This window comes from Mytilus edulis, chromosome 13 (assembly GCF_963676685.1).
Source record: "Mytilus edulis chromosome 13, xbMytEdul2.2, whole genome shotgun sequence".
In the NCBI taxonomy this organism is placed as follows: domain Eukaryota; kingdom Metazoa; phylum Mollusca; class Bivalvia; order Mytilida; family Mytilidae; genus Mytilus; species Mytilus edulis.
The window spans coordinates 31791468-31812391 of NC_092356.1; the positions used below are offsets into that span (position 1 = coordinate 31791468).

Here is a 20924-nt window from a genome sequence, read left to right on the forward strand (position 1 = left end):
CTGTTTTACTGCTTATACCCGCTTTAAAAAAGTTGTTTTACCTCTGTTTATCTGTTCATCCCTTAGTCCATACATATTTTTTGTCACACCTTTCCCAGGAACTACATCATAAGGATTTCTGAAATTTGGTTTCAGGGTTTGTATAAGTCAGCTGTACCTTGTGATGCGTTTTCAGATTCATCTCTCAAGAACTTCCTGTTTAGCCGTTGGGGGTATCATTAGTGAGCAGTAGCTCACCAATTCACTTGTTTTACCAGTTTTGTCATGATGCAGTAGGCTAGAGCAGATATTATATAGGAAAATTATTCTATAAACACTTTTTCTCTAGTGTAGTGTCTTCTATAAAAAATACATTTTCATTTTAGTGTCCAGACTGGAAAAGCCTATCTACATACAGTAGCATACAAACTACAGCATTCCATACTGACCAATATTGGTGTAATCTGTGATAAGGTTAGTAAAATAGACCACTTTCAAGTTTGTTGCATTTCCATCAAAACTTTGGTTAAAGTGAAGATCAATCTTGCATTTGGCGTAAATTTTTGTCGCTTTGACACATCTAGTTTTCTATTGTATCCTGCATAATGACCTTCACAAAGTCCTTGGAAAACTTTAATAGTGCAGTGATATAGGCGATCCCCCTTTTCTGGTGAATTACCTAAAAGGGGTGCAGAATTGACACCTTTCCAGTGAAGGACAAAACTGAAAAGTGGTATATTGGACTGTCTTTGTAGCTCACCTAGCATGAAGGACCAAATGATATTTTCTCATCACTTTGCTTCTATCGTCTGTGTTTGCTGTTGTTTACTTTTACAAAAATGTTTCTCTCCTGAAAATATTGGGCCCAATTTAACCAATTTAGCCACAATCATCATTAAGGTATCTTGTTTAAATATGTGTCCGATTATCACACCCGCCAACCAAGATAGCGGACATGACTTAAAATAGAAAATAGGGTTAAAATGCAGTTTTTGCTTATATCTTTGAAACTTAAGCATTTAGAACAAATCTGACGGAGTAAAAATGTTTATTAGGTTGAGATCTATCCGCACTGAAATTTTCAGATGAACCAGAAACACTGTTGTTTGGTTGCTGTCCCTGAATTAGTAATTTTAAGGAAATTTTGCAGTTTTTGATTATCATCGTTACTATTATAACAGTATCTAATCATATCTAATATCTTATAATCTATATTATATAATTATGATTTTAACGCTATTTTACATGATCTAAAAACAATATCAAATCCAGGTGAGTAACACAGGCTGGTCAAAGTTATAAAACATTTTAAAAATTACTCAATTTTCATTCTGACCATTTTTATGCCCCACCTACGATAGTAGAGGGGCATTATGTTTTCTGGTCTGTGCCTCCGTTCATCCGTTCGTTCGTCTGTTCGTTCGTCTGTTCGTTCGTCCCGCTTCAGGTTAAAGTTTTTGGTCGAGGTAGTTTTTGATGAAGTTGAAGTCCAATCAATTTGAAACTTAGTACACATGTTTCCTATGATATGACCTTTCTAATTTTAATGTCAAATTAAAGTATTGACCCCAATTTCATGGTCCACTAAACAAAGAAAAAGATAGTGTGAAGCTCAGGTTAAAGTTTTTGGTCAAGGTAGTTTTTGATGAAGTTGAAGTCCAATCAACTTGAAACTTAGTACACATGTAAACTATGATATGATCTTTCTAATTTTAATGCCAAATTACAGTATTGACCCCAATTTCACGGTCCAGTGAACATGTAAAATGATAGTGTGTGTGGGGCATCCGTGTACTATGGACACATTCTTGTTGTGAATATAATCTGCAATATGATTAGTATACTTGGACTGTCTATCTACACACAGTTTTATTCAATATTTCACTCTTATTATTATGCCCCACCTACGATAGTAGAGGGGCATTAAGTTTTCTGGTCTGTGCCTCCGTTCCTCCGTCCGTCTGTCTGTGCCTCCGTTTGTCCGTCTGGTTAAAGTTTTTGGTCGAGGTAGTTTTTGATGAAGCTGAAGTCCAATCAACGTGAAACTTAATACACATGTTCCCCATGATATGATTTTTCTAATTTTAATGCCAAATTATAGTTTTTACCCCAATTTCATGGTCCACTGAACATAGAAAATGATAGTGCAAAGTTCAGGTTAAAGTTTTTGGTGAAGGTAGTTTTTGATGAAGTTAAAAGTTACATCAACTTGAAACTTAGTACACATGTTCCCTATGATATGATATTTCTAATTTTAATTCCAAGTTAAAGTTTTGACCCCAATTTGACGGTCCACTGAACATAGAAAATGAAAGTGGGAGTGGGGCATCCGTGTACTATGGACACATTCTTGTTTTCTTTGTAATTTTATAATAAAATAAGGTGATATATATATCTCCTAGTTCTAAAGTATTAACTGAGACAACCTGTGCTAACTTTATATTAGATAACAAAATATAGACTTTGAATAGCAAAGTGACTTATAATCATGGAATTGAAGGTCAATTGTAATATATATTTGATTTTTAATTATGCCCAACCTACGATAGTAGAGGGGCATTATGTTTTCTGGTCTGTGGCTCCGTTCGTCCGTCCGTCTGTCTGTGGTTCCGTTCGTCCGTCCAGGTTAAAGTTTTTGGTCAAGGTAGTTTTTGATGAAGCTGAAGTCCAATCAACTTGAAACTTAGTACACTTGTTGCTTATGAGATGATCTTTCTAATTTTTAAGCCAAATTAGACTTTTGACCCCAATTTCATGGTCCACTGAACATAGAAAATGAAAGTGGGAGTTTCAGGTTAAAGTTTTTGGTCAAGGTAGTTTTTGATGAAGCTGAAGTCCAATCAACTTGAAACTTAGTACACTTGTTGCTTATGATATGATATTTCTAATTTTAATGCCAAATTAGATAATTACCCAATTTCACGGTCCATGGAACATGGAAAAGGATAGTGTGAGTGGGGCATCCATGTACTTTGGACACATTCTTGTTGATCCTAAAAGAAGGTGAGGGTTGATTTTGTAAGTACACTTGAAAACAGAATTCAACTTCGATTTCCATTGGTGACTAGAGTTTGGAAATATGGCAATTTTTATGCTTTCTTCCCACTGGTAGTAAAACCCATGCTAACAGGTGCATCTATTTTGCTATGCAGGATTTATATATTCCAAGCTGTGTCCAATCAGAATATGGACATTAAATATGATGTCAGTTTGTCACCCGTGTTGAAAGAGTGCCATACTCTCTGTGCATTAAAGAACTGTAGAATATTGATATTTAATTATTGAAAACTTTGATATTATATTTTACAGTTAATGGTTGGTGGTAATGACTTGGAAGAGATGATGTGTACTTGTGCAAGATACCTCAGTGCCAGACAGCCTCATACATTACAACAGGTAAAATTTCAGTTGTCATTCCAGCTAGTCTTCAACCTCTTAATTTGTTTTATCTTCTGACCTAAACAATTAGCTTGATGTATGCATATATATATATATAAAAATGAATGAAATCATAAATCAACTCATTATAAGATTGACAGAAAGTCCAACAAAATACTTCTGAAGGATGAAATATGTTCATGTGCCTTGGTGAGGTTTAGGAATTTTCATCAGATGTTCAGAATTCATTGATTTTTATATGATCACACAAAAAAATGTGTTTTTTGGTATCATGTTTTTGTTGTCATCTGAAGACATTTTGTTTTCGCACAATAACTTTAGGAAAAGTAAATAGAAATCTATGAAATTTAAATGCAAGGTTTATAGCAACAAAAGGAAAGTTGGCATTGATTTTGGGGGTTATTGTCCTAACAGTTTAGAAATAAGGGGCCATAAAAGGGCCCAAATAAGCATTTTTTTCTAGTTTCTAGACAATAACTTGTGGAAAGGTGTGTGGATCTCTCTGAAATTATTCCACAAGTTCCCATACCTCACAGGGATGGTGAGGTTATGGCTTAACTGAAAGAGGAAAAACAAGGGTTTCCTGGCTAAGGGACAATTTAAAAGCAGTGTAAGGGAGATGATACCAAAACAAATTTGTGTTGGATTACCTCCCTTACACCTGCTTTTAAATTATCTATTTTAGACTTTTATGATGTATTTAAATTATGGTTGCAAACTCTATTGGAAATATGAATTGAGATCATGACCATATTTTTGGAAAAAAGGGGGGGGGGCAATTTTTTTCATTCCAGATTTCAGAAATCAAACAATACTTCTTCAAACATTGCAAAAAAAAGTTTCAAAGGAGGTTCAATACTCAACAGCATAGTGTATTGCACAAAAGCAAAAATTTGGGGTTCATTTTTACTCTTTTTTTTATTAATATTTAATAACAGTTCCAAATCCAGACCTATATCAAGTGCAAATATTGTGTCCATTTTTGCCCCAACTGTTCAGGGTTGGACCTTTGCGGTTGTATCCAGCTGCGCTTGATGAAGCAAATTATTTCCTATGTTACAGGATAAAAAATTTTTGCTCAAAAACACCCATTTCTCTTTTCATTAAGTTTTCAGTAGCTCATTAAAGGTCATTTACCAAAATTTTAAGTCAGCCAGTTCCCCCAATTCTTAAAAAAATGAATATCATGCTAGGAGGTCCATAACCCATCAATAAGTTTAACTTGTTTTGTTCCTTAACCTTTTCCTCCATGGATACTTTTTTGTCGAGCCTCGACGTAGGGATAATGATCTGGCGGCTGCGGCGGTGCTAGCTAACTTCTTAAAAGCTTTATATTTTAGAAGGTAGAAGACCTGGATGCTTCATACTTTGTATATGGAGGCCTCATGTTATGGAGTTTCCGTCAGTCACATGTAAAATGTCCTTGACCTCATTTTCATGGTTCAGCGACTACTTGAAAAAAAAGTTAAAATTTTTTGTAATGTAAAGTTCTCTCTTATTATAAGTAGTAGGATAACTATATTTGGTATGTGCGTACCTTGCAAGGTCCTCAAGCCCGTCAGACAGTTTTCACTTGACCTTGACCTCATTTCATGGATCAGTGAACAAGGTTAAGTTTTGGTGGTCAAGTCCATATCTCAGATACTATAAGCAATAGGTCTAGTATATTCATTGTATGGAAGGACTGTAAGCTGTACATGTCCAACTGGCAGGTGTCATCTGACCTTGACCTCATTTTCATGGTTCAGTGGTTATAGTTAAGTTTTTGTGTTTTGGTCTGTTTTGCTTATACTGTATGCGATTGGTCTACTATATTTGGTGTATGGAATGGTTGTAAGGTGTACATGTTTAGCTGGTAGGTGTCATCTGACCTTGACCTCATTTTGATGGTTCAGTGGTCAAAGTTAAGTTTTTGAGTTTTGGTCTATTTTTCTAATACAATAAGCAATAGGCTAACTATATTTGGTGTATGTAAATATTTTATGATCTATATGTCAGTCGCACATATTTTATTTGACCTTGACCTCATTCTCACGGATCATTGCTCAGTGTAAAGTTTTTGTGTTTTGGTCTGTTTTTCTTAAACTATAAGCTATAGGTCAACTATATTTGTTGTATGGAAGAATTGTTAGCTGTACATGTCTGCCTGGCATTGTTTATCATGTTTATCTGACCTTGACATCATTTTCATGGTTCATTGATCAATGTTTGGGTTTTTTTGGTTAATTTATGTTAAGTTTATATGACAGTAGCAGCCCTATGCTCCATAAGGAGCGAGGAGGCATTAAACAGGCGTCAAAAGGTGTAATTATGGAGGAAATGCTCTTTTAACTTGTAGTTTCAATTATAAATTCTATGTTTTACCGAAGTTCATCCTAAGACAAGATTTGTGTGCACACAGTTTTCATTTATCACTAGTATTCTTGTTGCATTGTATCAGACTACTACTTCCTGTTTTCTGATACTGTAAATACAGAAATTATTGCAATGTTTTGAAGAATGGACAAAATTGCAAGACTGATTATTGCGATTTTAGGCAAATCAGCAAACAGATATATGTATCAGATTTCAGAAGGCGAATTCTTATCATTGCAATTCTCACCTAGTTGCGTTATTCGCATTGATAAAAACTTCACAATAATATCTGAATTTACAATATTTTGAATTATGAGTTGCTGTATGCTTAGCCCAACAATGCATGTTCCTAATTCAAACATTTTTTACTTGGTATTTTTACAGGTTTCTATTTCCTTGTGTAGTACATTCTATAAATTAGACCCAGACAGATTGTGGTTATTGTTGTGTGATATGGCCTGTCCTGTAGAGTACATCCCTCCAAGTCCTTGTTTGAAAAATGTTAAGGTAAGTTATATTCATCTTCCTCACAGAATAAGGTAAATTTCATTCAGCTTCCTCACAGAATAAGGTAAATTTCATTCATCTTCCTCACAGAATAAGGTAAATTTCACTCTTCTTCTTCACAGAATAAGGTAAATTTCATTCATCTTCCTCACAGAATAAGGTAAATTTCACTCATCTTCCTCACTGAATAAGGTAAATTTTATTTATCTTGCTCACAGAATAAGGTAAATTTCACTCTTCTTCCTCACAGAATAAGGTAAGTTTCATTCATGTTTTACCATTTCCTTGCATATTGCGTGCTCTCAAGGTACAAATTCATTTATTTTCCTGGATACCAATTTTCGTGGATTCAAGATAAATTGTGATTTTGTGGACACTTTATTTTGTGGTTTTACAAAAATTTCATAATAAGCCTTTTGGAAATTCATTTTTTAGATAAATTTTTAAATTTATGGTTTGTATTTGCCCACGAAATCAACATAAAATTGGTATCCAACAAATAATATAGAATGCCCAGTATACTGTAAATTCACAAATTATTGCGAAAAATAGGACAGGGTTATAAACGCAATGATTTAAACTCTCCATTTTGAAATTTTTTATAAACAGGATTTTTTCTCCATATCCCAAAAATTCAAATTGTGATTCAGTTTAAAATGAATAAATGCAGCCAATAATTTCTAGATTTACATTTTTGTTATCGTTAGATATGAACATACTATACCTTGGATATATACAAAATATTCTATTGTATTTATTAATGCTTACAAAAATGTATGTTAGACAATGTACTTGAGTAAACATGAAAAGGTTTCCAGGGATGGAACCCTCCTGGCCACGGGTATGACTGATCTTAATTTACTAGGATTATTTTCCTGCCAGAGGTCTGTGATTGGCTCTGGCTTCCTCCACCAATACAAATTTAATACAGCAATGACTGGCAGTAGTGCCAAAAGTGGGATTAAACACCAAAAATCAATCAAATACTAGCTTGGAAACTGTAAAAGTAAGTTAGCATTCTCAGAGAAAATATTAAAAAAAGAAGAAATGGTATGTTTCATTTACGGTATGTCCATCAAATGTTGAACCAAACTGCTGCCTAGAAAATAAGTTCTATTCGGCTATAATTTCTGTCAGTTCACTAAAGATCATGTGAAACACCAAGGGATGTAAAGAAAAATCCATTTTTTGCTTATTAAACCTGTCTACTTGTTAGAAGTCAATTTAGCATTACAGAAGCTATGTATGGAATCCTCTAAACGGGTGACATATATCTGTGACAATCATTTTATAAAACAAAAAAGCATTTTCCATGGCTTGGAGTCTGAACATATTGACCATCTGGTTAAATAGCCAATCTTTACTAAGAAAGATGTATTACTGTAACAAAATTTGTCAAAAGGGGGGGTTCCACTCCCCCCCCCCCCCCTGGAACCGCCACTGCATCTAGTAAACCAACAAACCTGTATTCTGTATTGTCTGATCACCCTATTCTTGTCCCCCTGTAGAACTATTTGAACCTCTCTTACAAGGTTACATTTCTTTATTCCCAAGGGTAACCTTTTTTTCACAGGTTGATAGTATTTTTATATTGGGTCATGCAATACAATAAATATGTCTGTGACATTTGATTTCCTATATAAAGCAGTCCCTGAACAATTTAGTATTCACAATCGCATTATTGATTATTCATGAAATTAAATAAAGCTAATTGAAAATATTAAATTTTAATGGAGAAAACAGTTAACTACCGGTAAATTATTTTTGTAGTTGATAGATTAATCCAGCTTGCATTCTTGCATTCTTAATTTTTGAATTGAATTTATTGACTTGGTTTCTAATAATGACTTTATTTATTTTTGTTTCAGTTTATGACACAACCACTGTCCCGGAATGAGTACACAGACAACGTTAAGATTGTATTTGTTACTTTATATGATAATACATAATATTTTATGAATTTGATTTGCTTTCCTTATCAGGCCATTTAATTGTATTGTACAGTAGCCATGGTTACTAAAATTTGTTGCTCCATATGGAGATTTTTAACCAAATATTAAAAAAAAAATGATTCTTGATTTGGGGATATTTTTTTTTCCTCCATTTTTTCAGTTCTTTGACTACATTCATTTTGTGTCACAAACCTATGCTGTGTCAAATATTCAATCAATATCCGAATTCAGAGCTGTTTTAAGCTTAAATGAAGTGACAGTTCAGGGTTTGACCTCTTTAGGAAAATCTGGTTTGCTGTCACTCTGACAGCCTCTTGTTTTAGATTGGCTGGGTAAAATTACAATTCCACCCTATAATAGTCGGCTATCCTGCAATTACCTTTTCCCCCTGTTCATTTTTTCAGTAAATATTTTCATCATGTTTTTCATTGAAAATACTAAATAGAATGACTTCATATTTAGTCAGCTACTTAAAAGTAACAAGTTGTAAAGTATGAAAACTGTTTGGATCTGGCAGTTGCTTATCAGGGTATTTCCTGTTTGCCAATACTTGGAATTTTTGAAAATGTTTTATAATAAACTTCAAAATATTTGTGACACTTTTCTCCAATACAAGTTAACAGAATAACTTCATATATAGTCATCTCTTTAACAGTGAAAAGTAGTAATGTATGTGCGCTTTTCGGATCTGCTAGACACTTAATTTCTGTTTTCAAGTACTTTGCATGTACCGGTACATGTATACTTATTAGTCCCCTACCAATGAAGTGGAAGGGGACAAGGTTTGCACTCCACTCCATCCGTCTGTCTGTCTGTCCATCCACCAATCTGGCAAATCCGTTTTCCACACTTTTTTCTTCATGCTTGAAGATTTTGATTGGATAATTGGCTGATAGTTTTGTCATGACAAGTAACAGACCAAGTTTGAATTTTGTTTCTGTCTAATGATTTTGTGCAGAATTATGGTTCTTGGACTTCACTTGAAATTCACTTAAATTATCAGTTTTCCACATTTTTTTTTGTCATGCTTGAAGATATTGACTTTTACACCATAGATCAAGTTAGTTTACTCTCAAAAAGCTTGTTTTGAATTGTCTTTAACTCAAGGTACTTCAATTTTTGTGCAATGTCATAAAACCATTGATGTTTTTATTTCAGAACAGCAGTTATACATCATAAAAAAATTTCATTTAAGGGCTAAAACAGGACCCTTGTTAACCATATATTTGACTTCAGAAAACAGCTTTTAATGAAAAATCAGAGACACCTGTAAATATATTTATTGTCTAAAACACAGTTACTAATAGATGTTACTCTGGAGGATAAGGATCAATGAATATAGATGTATTATTTGGTGTTTGACATTAAATAGTTGCACTTTTAATGAACTTCAGTTATGTCCCTTTATAACTCTATATGATATGTGAGCGGGGTCATCGTCCTATCCCATGGAAACATTCCCCATTTATCTTATTAGGAATTTGGGAGATATATGTATATGTAAAATTGAGAATGGAAATGGGGAATGTGTCAAAGAGACAACAATTCGACCATAGAGCAGACAACCAAGAAACTGAAATTAAAAATCATACAAGACTAATAAAGGCCAGAGGCTCCTGACTTGGTACAGGTGTAAAAATGCAGTGGGGTTTAACATGTTTTTGGAAATCTCAACCCTCCCCCTATACCTGTAGCCAATGTAGAAAAGGCAAACACACAACACTACGTATAATAAAACTCAGTTCAAAAGAAGTCGGAGTCCAATGTCAGAATAGGTAACAAAAGAAATAAACAAAATGACAATGATACAAACATTAACAAAGGACTACTAGCAGTTACTGACATTCAAGTTCCACACCTCAATTAAACTGATTATATGAATATCAAGTACAATCCCTCCTGTTAGGTGTTTAGTATTATACCATCATAAAATATATGAGAAGAACATAACCCATATCATGCCAACAACTTGTTTTAAAATGAATGTGTTTAAAAAAACTGATTCAATATTAAAGCCAAAATATGCAATCTTTAATAACCTGACAACAGTATCGTAACTATATCCCTTCTTAATAAGTCTGTTTAAATATCAACGTTTAGATTTTTTGTTGTTATTTTTTATGCCCCACCTACGATAGTAGAGGGGCTATATGTTTTCTGGTCTGTGCCTCTGTTGGTACGTCAGTGCGTCCATTTGTCCCGCTTCAGGTAAAAGTTTTTGGTCAAGGTAGTTTTTGATGAACTTAAAGTCACATCAACTTGAAACTTAGTACACATGTTCCCCATGATATGATCATTCTAATTTTATTCCAAATTTAAGTTTTAACCCCAAATTCACGGTCCACTGAACATAGAAAATGATAGTGCGAAGTTGAGGTTAAAGTTTTGGTTAAAATTTTTAGGTAAAGGTAGTTTTTGATAAAGTTATATTAAAGTCACATCAACTTGAAACTTAGTACACATGTTCCCTATGATATTAACTTTCTAATTTAAATCCAAATTAAAGTTTTTACCCCAATTTCAAGGTCCACTGAACATGGAAAATTATAGTGCGAGTGGGGCATTCGTGTACTATGAACACATTTTTGTTATTCTTATTGCTGTTTCATTGACCTAAAAATGTCAGCTATCACCTCAAAAGCTTCCAAAACCTTTACAGTCTTCAACAGTAGACCGGTATCTATTGCAATATGTCAAGCACTAAGTTGTCAAACCACTTCTGTGGTCTTGTAGAGTGCTCACCTTGAGTGCAGGAGGTCATGGCTTTCATCTTGGTCAAATCAAAGACTTGAATGTTGGTGTTTGGTGCTTCTATGCGGAGAAAAGACTGGTTGACTCACAGTGTGAATAATGTATTTAGATACGGTGACATGTCTAACTTCTGACTGTTACCCTGTGAACTTACACTTTAACCAAAAAATAAGCACAGAGTGATGGTTTAGTCCAAGCCTTCAAGGCATAGTTTATTTTCATGTTGTGTTTTAAATCATGGTCTCTTGAGTATGCATTTCATTTGCCACTGGATGTCAACAGAGGGTATAGTGAGCTTTCTCATCACTTGTAATCTGTTATCCTTTGTTGTCGTGTCCATTTCCTTTACAAATATCTTTTCTGAAACAACTGGACCAATTTGAACCGAACTTGGCTACAATCATCATTGAGGTATCTAGTTAAAAAAAAGATGTTCATGATCCTGCTTTCCAACCAACATGGCCTACATGGTTAAAAATAGTACATATGGTTAAAATGCCTTTTTTTGTGTGTACCATTTTGAAAACCACTTTTGAATATCTGACAGAGAGGGGAAATATTCAGAATGTTGAGATTTACACTAAAACTGTCAGACTACACCTTATAGGAGTTATTACCATTTAAATGGTGATTTAAATTTTTTTTTTTTAAATCAATGTATAAGAACTGATTTACAAAAAAGGTCAATGGTCAAGAGAAACTGTAAACACCAAAAATGATCAGCTAGAGGAGATTTACAAAAAAAAGTTAACAAAGCTGTATTGGAAGAATTTATATGATATAAACAACAACAACCAATTAATGCCACAGAAAAAAAAAGAGCGAGAAAAAAACCAATTTGACAATCCAATGCTTAAGCATAAAACAACAGACATGTAAGTATGGCTAACAAATATGGACTTGGAACATTTGTATTGTTTTTCTTGCACTAAAACCTAATTTACCTAATTGGTAAAATAAATTTAACAGATTGACGAAGGATGTAAAGTTTTGGAAATAGTCCATGAAGAATGAACCATCACAATCAAGAAATGTAAAATGTTCAGTGTAGTAATAAAAAAATGTAAAACTTTATTATACGACCGCAAAAATTGAAAATGTTTTGGTCGTATATTGGTATGACGTTGGCGTCGTCGTCTGCGTCATCGTCGTCGGAATACTTTTAGTTTTCGCACTCTAACTTTAGTAAAAGTGAATAGAAATCTATGAAATTTTAACACAAGGTTTAGACCACAAAAGGAAGGTTGTGATTGATTTTGGGAGTTTTGGTCCTTACATTTTAGGAATTAGGGTCCAAAAAGGGCCCAAATAAGCATTTTCTTGGTTTTCGCACTATAACTTTAGTTTAAGTAAATAGAAATCTATGAAATTTTTACCCTTTAAATGGTGATTTTTTTTTTAAATCACCATTTAGAGGGTAATGGGCTAAACGTGAAAAGGAAGACGTAGACACTCTATCCGAATGGATAAAGGCAGTGAGGTCGTTAATACAAATCAGAATCAAGAAACTGAATGGGTCCATCAATGCCCATGCTACGTCAATCTTTAAAGACCCAAATGTTGCTAAACACTTATCCGACCTCCATGATAAATATGTTGTTGTCCCCGCAGACAAAGCCCCAAATAACATCGTTTTTGTCTGTAAAAGTCACTACATTAATTGCTTGATAAACGAATTAGGTATAGACAATTCACTTGGAAACTCAACATATACCCTCACGACATTTACCAAAGAGGAAATCCTGGATAATCATAGGTCTGTTCTTTGTTCCTTTGGTATTTCAACCAAAGATGAAGAACTGGATCTTCCATCACTGTATTGGATACCTAAACTACATAAGTGTCCTTATAAACAACGGTATATTGCTGAGTCTTCCAAGTGCTCCACTAAACCTCTTTCTAAATTATTAACATCTATTTTATCAGCAATCAAAGACGGGCTTCATAAGTATTGTGAAACTGCCTATTCTAGAGGTGGCGTGAATCAGATGTGGATACTTAAAAAATTCCAAAGATCTTTTAGAGTACATACAATCTAACTCCCTTTCATCTTGTAACAGTATTAAAACATTTGACTTTTCTACTCTTTACACAAGTATTCCACATTCCAAACTAAAAGACAAATTGAAAGAGTTGGTATTACTTTGCTTCATAAAAAAGAATGGCCAACGTAGATACAAGTATCTTGTCTTAGGGAGGAATAAATCATACTTTGTAAAGAATCACTCTGATTCAAACAAAAAATTCTCTGAAACCGATATTATCAAGATGCTTGATTTCTTGGTTGACAACATATTTGTACGTTCGGAGGATGTGTTTTTCAACAGACTGTCGGCATCCCAATGGGAACAAACTGTGCCCCTCTACTTGCCGACTTGTTTCTTTATTATTATGAGGCTGACTTCATGCAGGAACTTCTTAGGAAGAAAGATAAGAAGTTAGCAATATCCTTTAACTCTACTTTCCGCTATATAGATGACGTTCTTTCACTAAACAATTCAAAATTTGGTGACTATGTGGAACGCATCTATCCCATCGAATTGGAGATAAAGGATACTACAGAATACAGTTAAGTCGGCTTCATATCTTGACTTACATCTAGAAATTGACAATTAGGGTCGGTTGAAAACGAAACTTTACGACAAAAGAGATGATTTCAGCTTTCCAATTGTGAACTTTCCATTTCTAAGTAGCAACATTCCAGCAGCACCTGCATACGGGGTATATATCTCCCAATTGATACGATATTCCCGTGCTTGCATTTCCTATCATGATTTTCTTGATAGAGGGTTACTGCTCACAAGGAAGCTTTGAAACCAAGAGTTCCAAATGGTGAAGTTGAAATCATCCCTTCGTAAATTTTACGGACGCCATCACGAGTTGGTTGACCGTTATGGAATAACCGTTTCACAAATGATATCGGATATGTCCTTTACGTCGTAACTACAATCCCCTTCCCTTTCATGAATGTGACCTACCGAATTAGACTATTTACCTGATTTGTAATCACATAAGCAATACGACGGGTGCCACATGTGGAGCAGGATCTGCTTACCCTTCCGGAGCACCTGAGATCACCCCTAGTTTTTGGTGGGGTTCGTGTTGTTTATTCTTTAGTTTTCTATGTTGTGTCATGTGTATTATTGTTTTTCTGTTTGTCTTTTTCATTTTTAGCCATGGCGTTGTCAGTTTGTTTTAGATTTATGAGTTTGACTGTCCCTTTGGTATCTTTCGTCCCTCTCTTTTACAAAAGGTTTATGACCACATAAGGAAAGTTGGGATTGATTTTGGGAGTTTTAGTTCAAACAGTTTAGGAATTAGCGGCCAAAAAAGGACCCAAATAAGCATTATTCTTGGTTTTCGCACAATAACTTTAGTATAAGTTAATAGAAATCAATGAAATTTTGACACAAGGTGTATGACCACAAAAGGAAGGTTGGTATTGATTTTGGGAGTTGAGGTCTGAACAGTTTAGAAATTAGGGGCCAAAAAGGGGCCCAAGTAAGCATTATTCTTGGTTTTCGCACCATAACTTTAGTATAAGTGAATAGAAATCTATGAAATTTAAACAAGGTTTATGACCACTAAAGGAAGGTGGGTTTAATTTTGGGTGTTTTGGTCCCAACAGTTTAGGAATAAGGGGCCCAAAGGGTCCAACATTGAACTTTGTTTGATTTCATCAAAAAATGAATAATTGGGGTTCTTTGATATGCCGAATCTAACTGTGTTTGTAGATTCTTAATTTTAAGTCCCGTTTTCAAATTGGTCTACATTAAAGTCCGAAGGGTCCAAAATTAAACTAAGTTTGATTTTAACAAAAATTGAATTTTTGGACTTTTTTGATATGCTGAATCTAAACATGTACTTAGATTTTTTATTATGGGCCCAGTTTTCAAGTTGGTTCAAATCAGGATCCAAAATTATTATATTAAGTATTGTGCAATAGCAAGAAATTTTCAATTGCTCAGTATTGAACAATAGCAAGAAATCTTCAATTGCACAGTATTGTGCAATAGCAAATATTTTCAATTGCACAGTATTGTGCAATAGCAAGAAATATCTAATTGCACAATATTGTGCAATAGCAAGAAATTTTCAATTGATTGGAGTTATCTTTCCTTGTCCAGAATAGTAGTTGAATCAACTTAAATCATTGTTTTATACAATATACAATGTATATTCACTTTTACTAGCAACTGATAAATTAAAACAATCTTTACCATTCAGTGATAACAAGCACCTTTTGTTACATTTTAATATTTTATGATGTATTTAAATGAGTAGTTATTGTTGCAAACTCCATTAGAAATTTGAATTGAGATCAGTTTTGGAAAAAGGGAAAGGGGGATGTGAAAAAAAATGGGGGGGGGGGGGTTAAATTTTTCTCATTTCAGATTTCATAAATAAAAAGAAAATTTCTTCAAACATTTTTTTGAGAGGATTAATATTCAACAGCAAAGTGAATTGCTCAAAGGCAAAAAAATATTTAAAGTTCATTAGAGTAAGACCACATTCATTCTGTGTCCGAAACCTATGCTGTGTCAACTATTTAATCACAATCCAAATTTAGAGCTGAATCCAGCTTGAATGTTGTGTCCATACTTGCCTCAACCGTTCAGGGTTCAACCTCTGCGGTCGTATAAAGCTGCGCCCTGCGGAGCATCTGGTTTATCTGGTTTATTATGCATTTATATCTTCTTTCAACCCGTAGCTTTTTCTATGTGCATGTCGTAAACTTGTCATGTGTAAGTAATTTTATGTCCTATTGCATAATTTTGTCATGTGTCTGGCCCAGTTTGCCTTAATTGGAAATAAAATATTAATGGAATGTTTCTTTAAATCCCCAAATTATCTGTTTTCATTAGTAAAGTTATAACGGGGAACTATTATTTTACGTAAACAATTTTATGCTTTCTATTGCATAATATTTTATAGCATCTAAGATGAAAAGAATTATCTCTAGCTTTTTTAGTGAACTTTGACCATTGTATCATGCAAAATTGCGTCACATTACACAATTATATTTAAATAAATCATGAAGTTTTTGTTATAGTCGAAGTTTTTGAACATGAGACGGATTACATAATAAAAGATTCTGTACAAAAGTCTGATTTGGAAATTTACTGAAACATGCAAGAACTTGAGGATTATCACATGTTTCCTAATATAAACCATACTATGTTTGAGTGACTTTGTTGTAGTTTATCAATTTAACAAGAACTTCTCTACAGATGTTTTAACATGAGAGTACTTGCTAAAATCTTTAACCTGCTCTTAATAGAATAAAAATAATGAAGACAGACAGACAGACATGTACACATTACAATCATTACGTACATTAAAAATATAGTTGACCTATTGATTATAATGTCTGATAAACAGACAAACCCCTTTAAACTTAAAATTACCAACTAACCATGAAAATGAGTTCAAGGCCAGGCTGACGTGTACATCCTTTAATCATTCCAAGGTTTTGTTGAACGATTTTTCTAAAGATATCATATGATTCACTCACAAAACTATGAAAATTAACATTATTTAACGAACCATGAAGTAAAGGTCATGGTCAGGTAAAACCTAATAATTGGACATGAACACTTTACAATCACACCATACATCAGATATAGTGGTGCTTTTGCTTATAGTATCTGAGAAATTGACCAAATCACTAAGATTAAAAAAATATTGATCAAAGAACCATGAAATAATTTAAAGGTCAAGTTCAGGTGAAGCCTTATAATTGGACATGAGCACCTTACAATCACACCACACATCAGATATAGTGGTGCTTTTGCTTATAGTATCTGAGAAATTAGACAAATCACAAGGACAAAAAAAAACATTGTTCAATGAACCATGAAATAAAGGCCAAGGTCAGGCGAAACCTGCTAATTAAACATGAACACCTTGCAATCACATCACACATCAGATATAGATAGTGTTGCGTTTGCCTACAGTATCTGAGAAATTAGACAAATCAAAAGGACAAAAAAAAACAACATGTTCAATGAACCATAAAATAAAGTCCAAGGTCATGCGAAACCTGCTAATTAGACATGAACACCTTAATTGCAATCACACCAAACATCAGATATATTGGTGCTCCTGCTTATAGTATCTGAGAAATCGGATGCAACCACAAGAACTAAATATTGTTCAATGAACGATGAAATAAAGTTCAAGCTAAGAATAAATGAAAAAAGTACTATCATTGCTTCATGCACTTGTGAATGTAACTCTGATTTTTTTTTTATCGATTTAACATGTCAATACATTCCGAAATTCAAAATGTCGGCTTCCTTAGTTACAGACAAGGAGATAGAGAATTTTACGGTTGCTGTCATCCAATCAGAACCGTTGACTTGTTACAATTAATTGCATTAGAATATTTGATAGACTGTTGTTTTCATAATATCTAGTCCGAAATTACTCTGACCGGCGTCCAACGACTGTTTTGCCAGACAAGCTGAGGTCGTGGTTGTCTGGCAAAACAGCCGTTGGACGTCGGACAGCGAAATATGCTCCATACATCATAGAACGAGAAAGTCGACCAGAATGCAGGATGGGCTGCAGTAACAATATAAATAGTTAAGAAAATAACGATGTAATTCCAAGTCAATATATAGTAAATTTGAGAAAAAAAAATCAATTAGGCAGCAACCATTTGATTTTCTGGGGGGGCTATGGTTTTTTTTTCTGTACAAACTTTTTTTTTCGCCTGCGGCGAAAAACAATCTATTTTTTTCGCGACAAGTTGAAAACAATTTTTTTCTTTCAATTTTAGCATTACATATAGTGGCAGCTGAGGGTGAAACAAACAATTTTTTTTCTCAGAATCAAAAACAAATTATTTTTTTCTCCAAAAACTGGAAACAAACTTTTTTTTCCAAAAAAAACCATAGCCCCCCCCAGAAAATCAAATGGTTGCTGCCTTACTAGTAACAGGAAATGTCGAAAGTTGGTAATTTAAGTTAATCTCAAAGGATTTATATATAAAAAAAACAATTTAAGTAAGGACTTACCAATACAGCAATTTGATTAAAATTCATATTAATCGTAACTCGCTTACTCTTATGAGCATATAACGAAATCTGAGATTTATATTTTAATTAGATTTCGAATAATGATACATGTACAGCTTAAAATAATTGTTAAACATGCACGTTAACAGAATCAAATTATACGAAACGTCAACAGTTGGTAATTTAGTTGTGTTTCAAATAGACTCATCATAGATATGAAAGTGTATATTTATATAATAAAAACACACTCTATAGAATATAAGGATTTACTAACATTGATACATTTACAATGAAAAATAATTAAGTTATTTTGTCAGCACAATAGGACTGAGACGCAAGTGGGTGTCGTGTTTCTTAATTTTCTTTCTTCAAAACGAACAACTCTTTTCATTACAAGTCCTAATATATTTGTAGAATCAATTGAGAAATTTTCTATTATTTCTTTAGGTTGCATTTCTGTAAATATAGAGAATGCAATTTCCCATAGGAACTCCCTTAACGGCTAAAACTGTGCCACATTTACTATGAAGTTATGTAAAAATTATATTCGAAAATGGAATACTGATACGCACTTCTATTTTAAAAGGTCAAAACATATGGCTTTGCTGCATATTTTCAACATTGATATGCCTGGAACTTGTTCGATTCTAAACTTATACTAAAATTCTATACTACCAATACCTCAACTCTGCGCCTACTTCAGAATTCAATTTTAACCGCAACATTATCTTTTTTTCTACTAGCAACGATCCTAAGTTATGTCTCTTAGAAATCATATCAGTAAACCAATACGTTAACAAATCAAGTTATCTGTGAATATTATATATATCTTTCCAAAAAAAAACGTGGTTTGAGTAAAAGTTTTATTTACAAACTGCAACCAAGGATTTGTATAGTAACTTTAATTCTATACAAATCCTTGCTGCAACCTTTATTTTTTTTATTGTGGTCAAAATAAAATTTAAAAAAAACGGTTACAATAAATGATGGATTTGTTATAAGTCGGTTAGGTATGGGTATGGTTATTAATGTCATTAATATATGCACGCAATAAATAAATGACTTTTGAGCGATTACGTAATCTCGGTAACATCTAAATGTTTGTTTAAACTCTACATAGTGAAAAACGAATTGCCATCTTTATTCAAATAAACGATACTGAATTTAGAAAGAACAATAAATTGATTGAATATATAATTACTTCAAAATATAGCCTGTAACGCTTTTGATTAGTGAATGATTTATCGAATTTTATTATATTATTTTATCGAGGAAATCGTGTTCAGTTACATTTCTGTTATTTTTCTAATATTTGAATATTTTGAAGTTTCAGGATTGATTGGTTGTTTTTAACAACAGAACTCCAGTGCCAAATGTTTCATGCACATTCAGGACGATAACAAAGTAACAAATAAGTCCAATAGGTAAATTTTGCATGTGGGTCGACCGTAATGAAGGGTGGGAGTTTCGACTTCTACTGTAAACGGGGGTATTTTGGATAGGGGCAGTAATTTGGTCTTGCACCGATTTCATATACCAGTAGTCATCATTATGAATCCCTAAAAGATATTGTGCCAACGTACTACACGTCACACTCTCGCACAATGGAGCATCGGCTCTTATAGTACCAATTAAGCAAGGTGCCAAATTTGTATATTAACAAAAACAATGTCTTATAAAAAAAGCAAGGTGCTCAGCTGAATTGAAAAAGAGCAAGGCTTCTAGTTGTAGCAACACGCAAGTTTCCAAATTTGTATATTTTCAAGCAATGTGTCCAGATTTATCACACCAAGAAAGGTACTCAGTTGAATTGAAACAAACAATGTGTCAATTTGTAGCAACAAGCAAGGTGCAGATTTGCATTATAAGAAGCGATGATTAGTTCATTTAATACTAACTATGAAGATGCCCAATTGTTTCGGAACAAGCGATATGCGCAGTTGTATAAAGTAACAGGCAAGATGTCCATTTGTATAGAAAAAAACACAACAAGGTGCTCCGTTGAATAGAAACAAACAATAAGGTGCTCAGTTGAATAGAAACAAACAACTAGGTACCCCGTTGAATAGAAACAAACAACAAGGTACTCAGTTGAATAGAAACAAACAAACAAGGTGCTCAGTTGAATAGAAACAAACAACAAGGTGCTCAGTTGAATAGAAACAAACAACAAGGTGCTCAGTTGAATAGAAACAAACAACAAGGTGCTCAGTTGAATAGAAACAAACAACAAGGTGCTCAGTTGAATAGAAACAAACAACTAGGTACCCCGTTGAATAGAAACAAACAACAAGGTACTCAGTTGAATAGAAACAAACAACAATGTGCTCATTTGAATAGAAACAAACAACAAGGTGCTCCGTTGAATAGAAACAAACAAGGTGCTCAGTTGAATAGAAACAAACAACAAGGTGCTCAGTTGAATAGAAACAAACACTAAGGTGCTCAGTTGAATAGAAACAAACAACAATGTGCTCATTTGAATAGAAACAAACAAGAAGGTGCTCAGTTGAATAGAAACAAACAACAATGTGCTCAGTTGAATAGAAACAAACAACAATGTGCTCATTTGAATAGAAACAAACACTAAGGTGCTCAGTTGAATAGAAACAAAGAACAAGGTACTCAGTTGAATAGAAACAAACAATAAGGTGCTCAGTTGAATAGAAACAAACAACAAGGTGCTCAGTTGAATAGAAACAAACAAAAAGGTGCTCCGTTGAATAGAAAAAAAGAACAAGGTGCTCAGTTGAATAGAAACAAAGAACAAGGTGCTCAGTTGAATAGAAACAAACAACAAGGTGCTCAGTTGAATAGAAACAAACAACTAGGTACTCAGTTGAATAGAAACAAACACTAAGGTGCTCAGTTGAATAGAAACAAACAATAAGGTGCTCAGTTGAATAGAAACAAACAACAAGGGGCTCAGTTGAATAGAAACAAACAACAAGGTGCTCAG

At 33.6% G+C, this 20924-nt stretch overlaps 1 protein-coding gene across 4 annotated transcripts in view; it reads left to right on the top strand.

The window, feature by feature from the left end:
- LOC139499988 (TELO2-interacting protein 1 homolog) overlaps positions 1 to 8200 on the top strand; it is a 48283-nt gene extending 40083 nt beyond the window's left edge. For all 4 annotated transcript variants that reach the window (XM_071288667.1, XM_071288664.1, XM_071288668.1 and 1 more), the window contains exons 23-26: positions 366 to 453; positions 3289 to 3375; positions 6118 to 6240; positions 8109 to 8200. In XM_071288667.1, coding sequence (XP_071144768.1) covers positions 366 to 453; positions 3289 to 3375; positions 6118 to 6240; positions 8109 to 8189 — 379 coding nt within the window. In that variant the 3' untranslated portion in view covers positions 8190 to 8200. The remainder of the gene's footprint in view (positions 1 to 365; positions 454 to 3288; positions 3376 to 6117; positions 6241 to 8108) is intronic.
- Positions 8201 to 20924: the final 12724 nt, after the last annotated feature.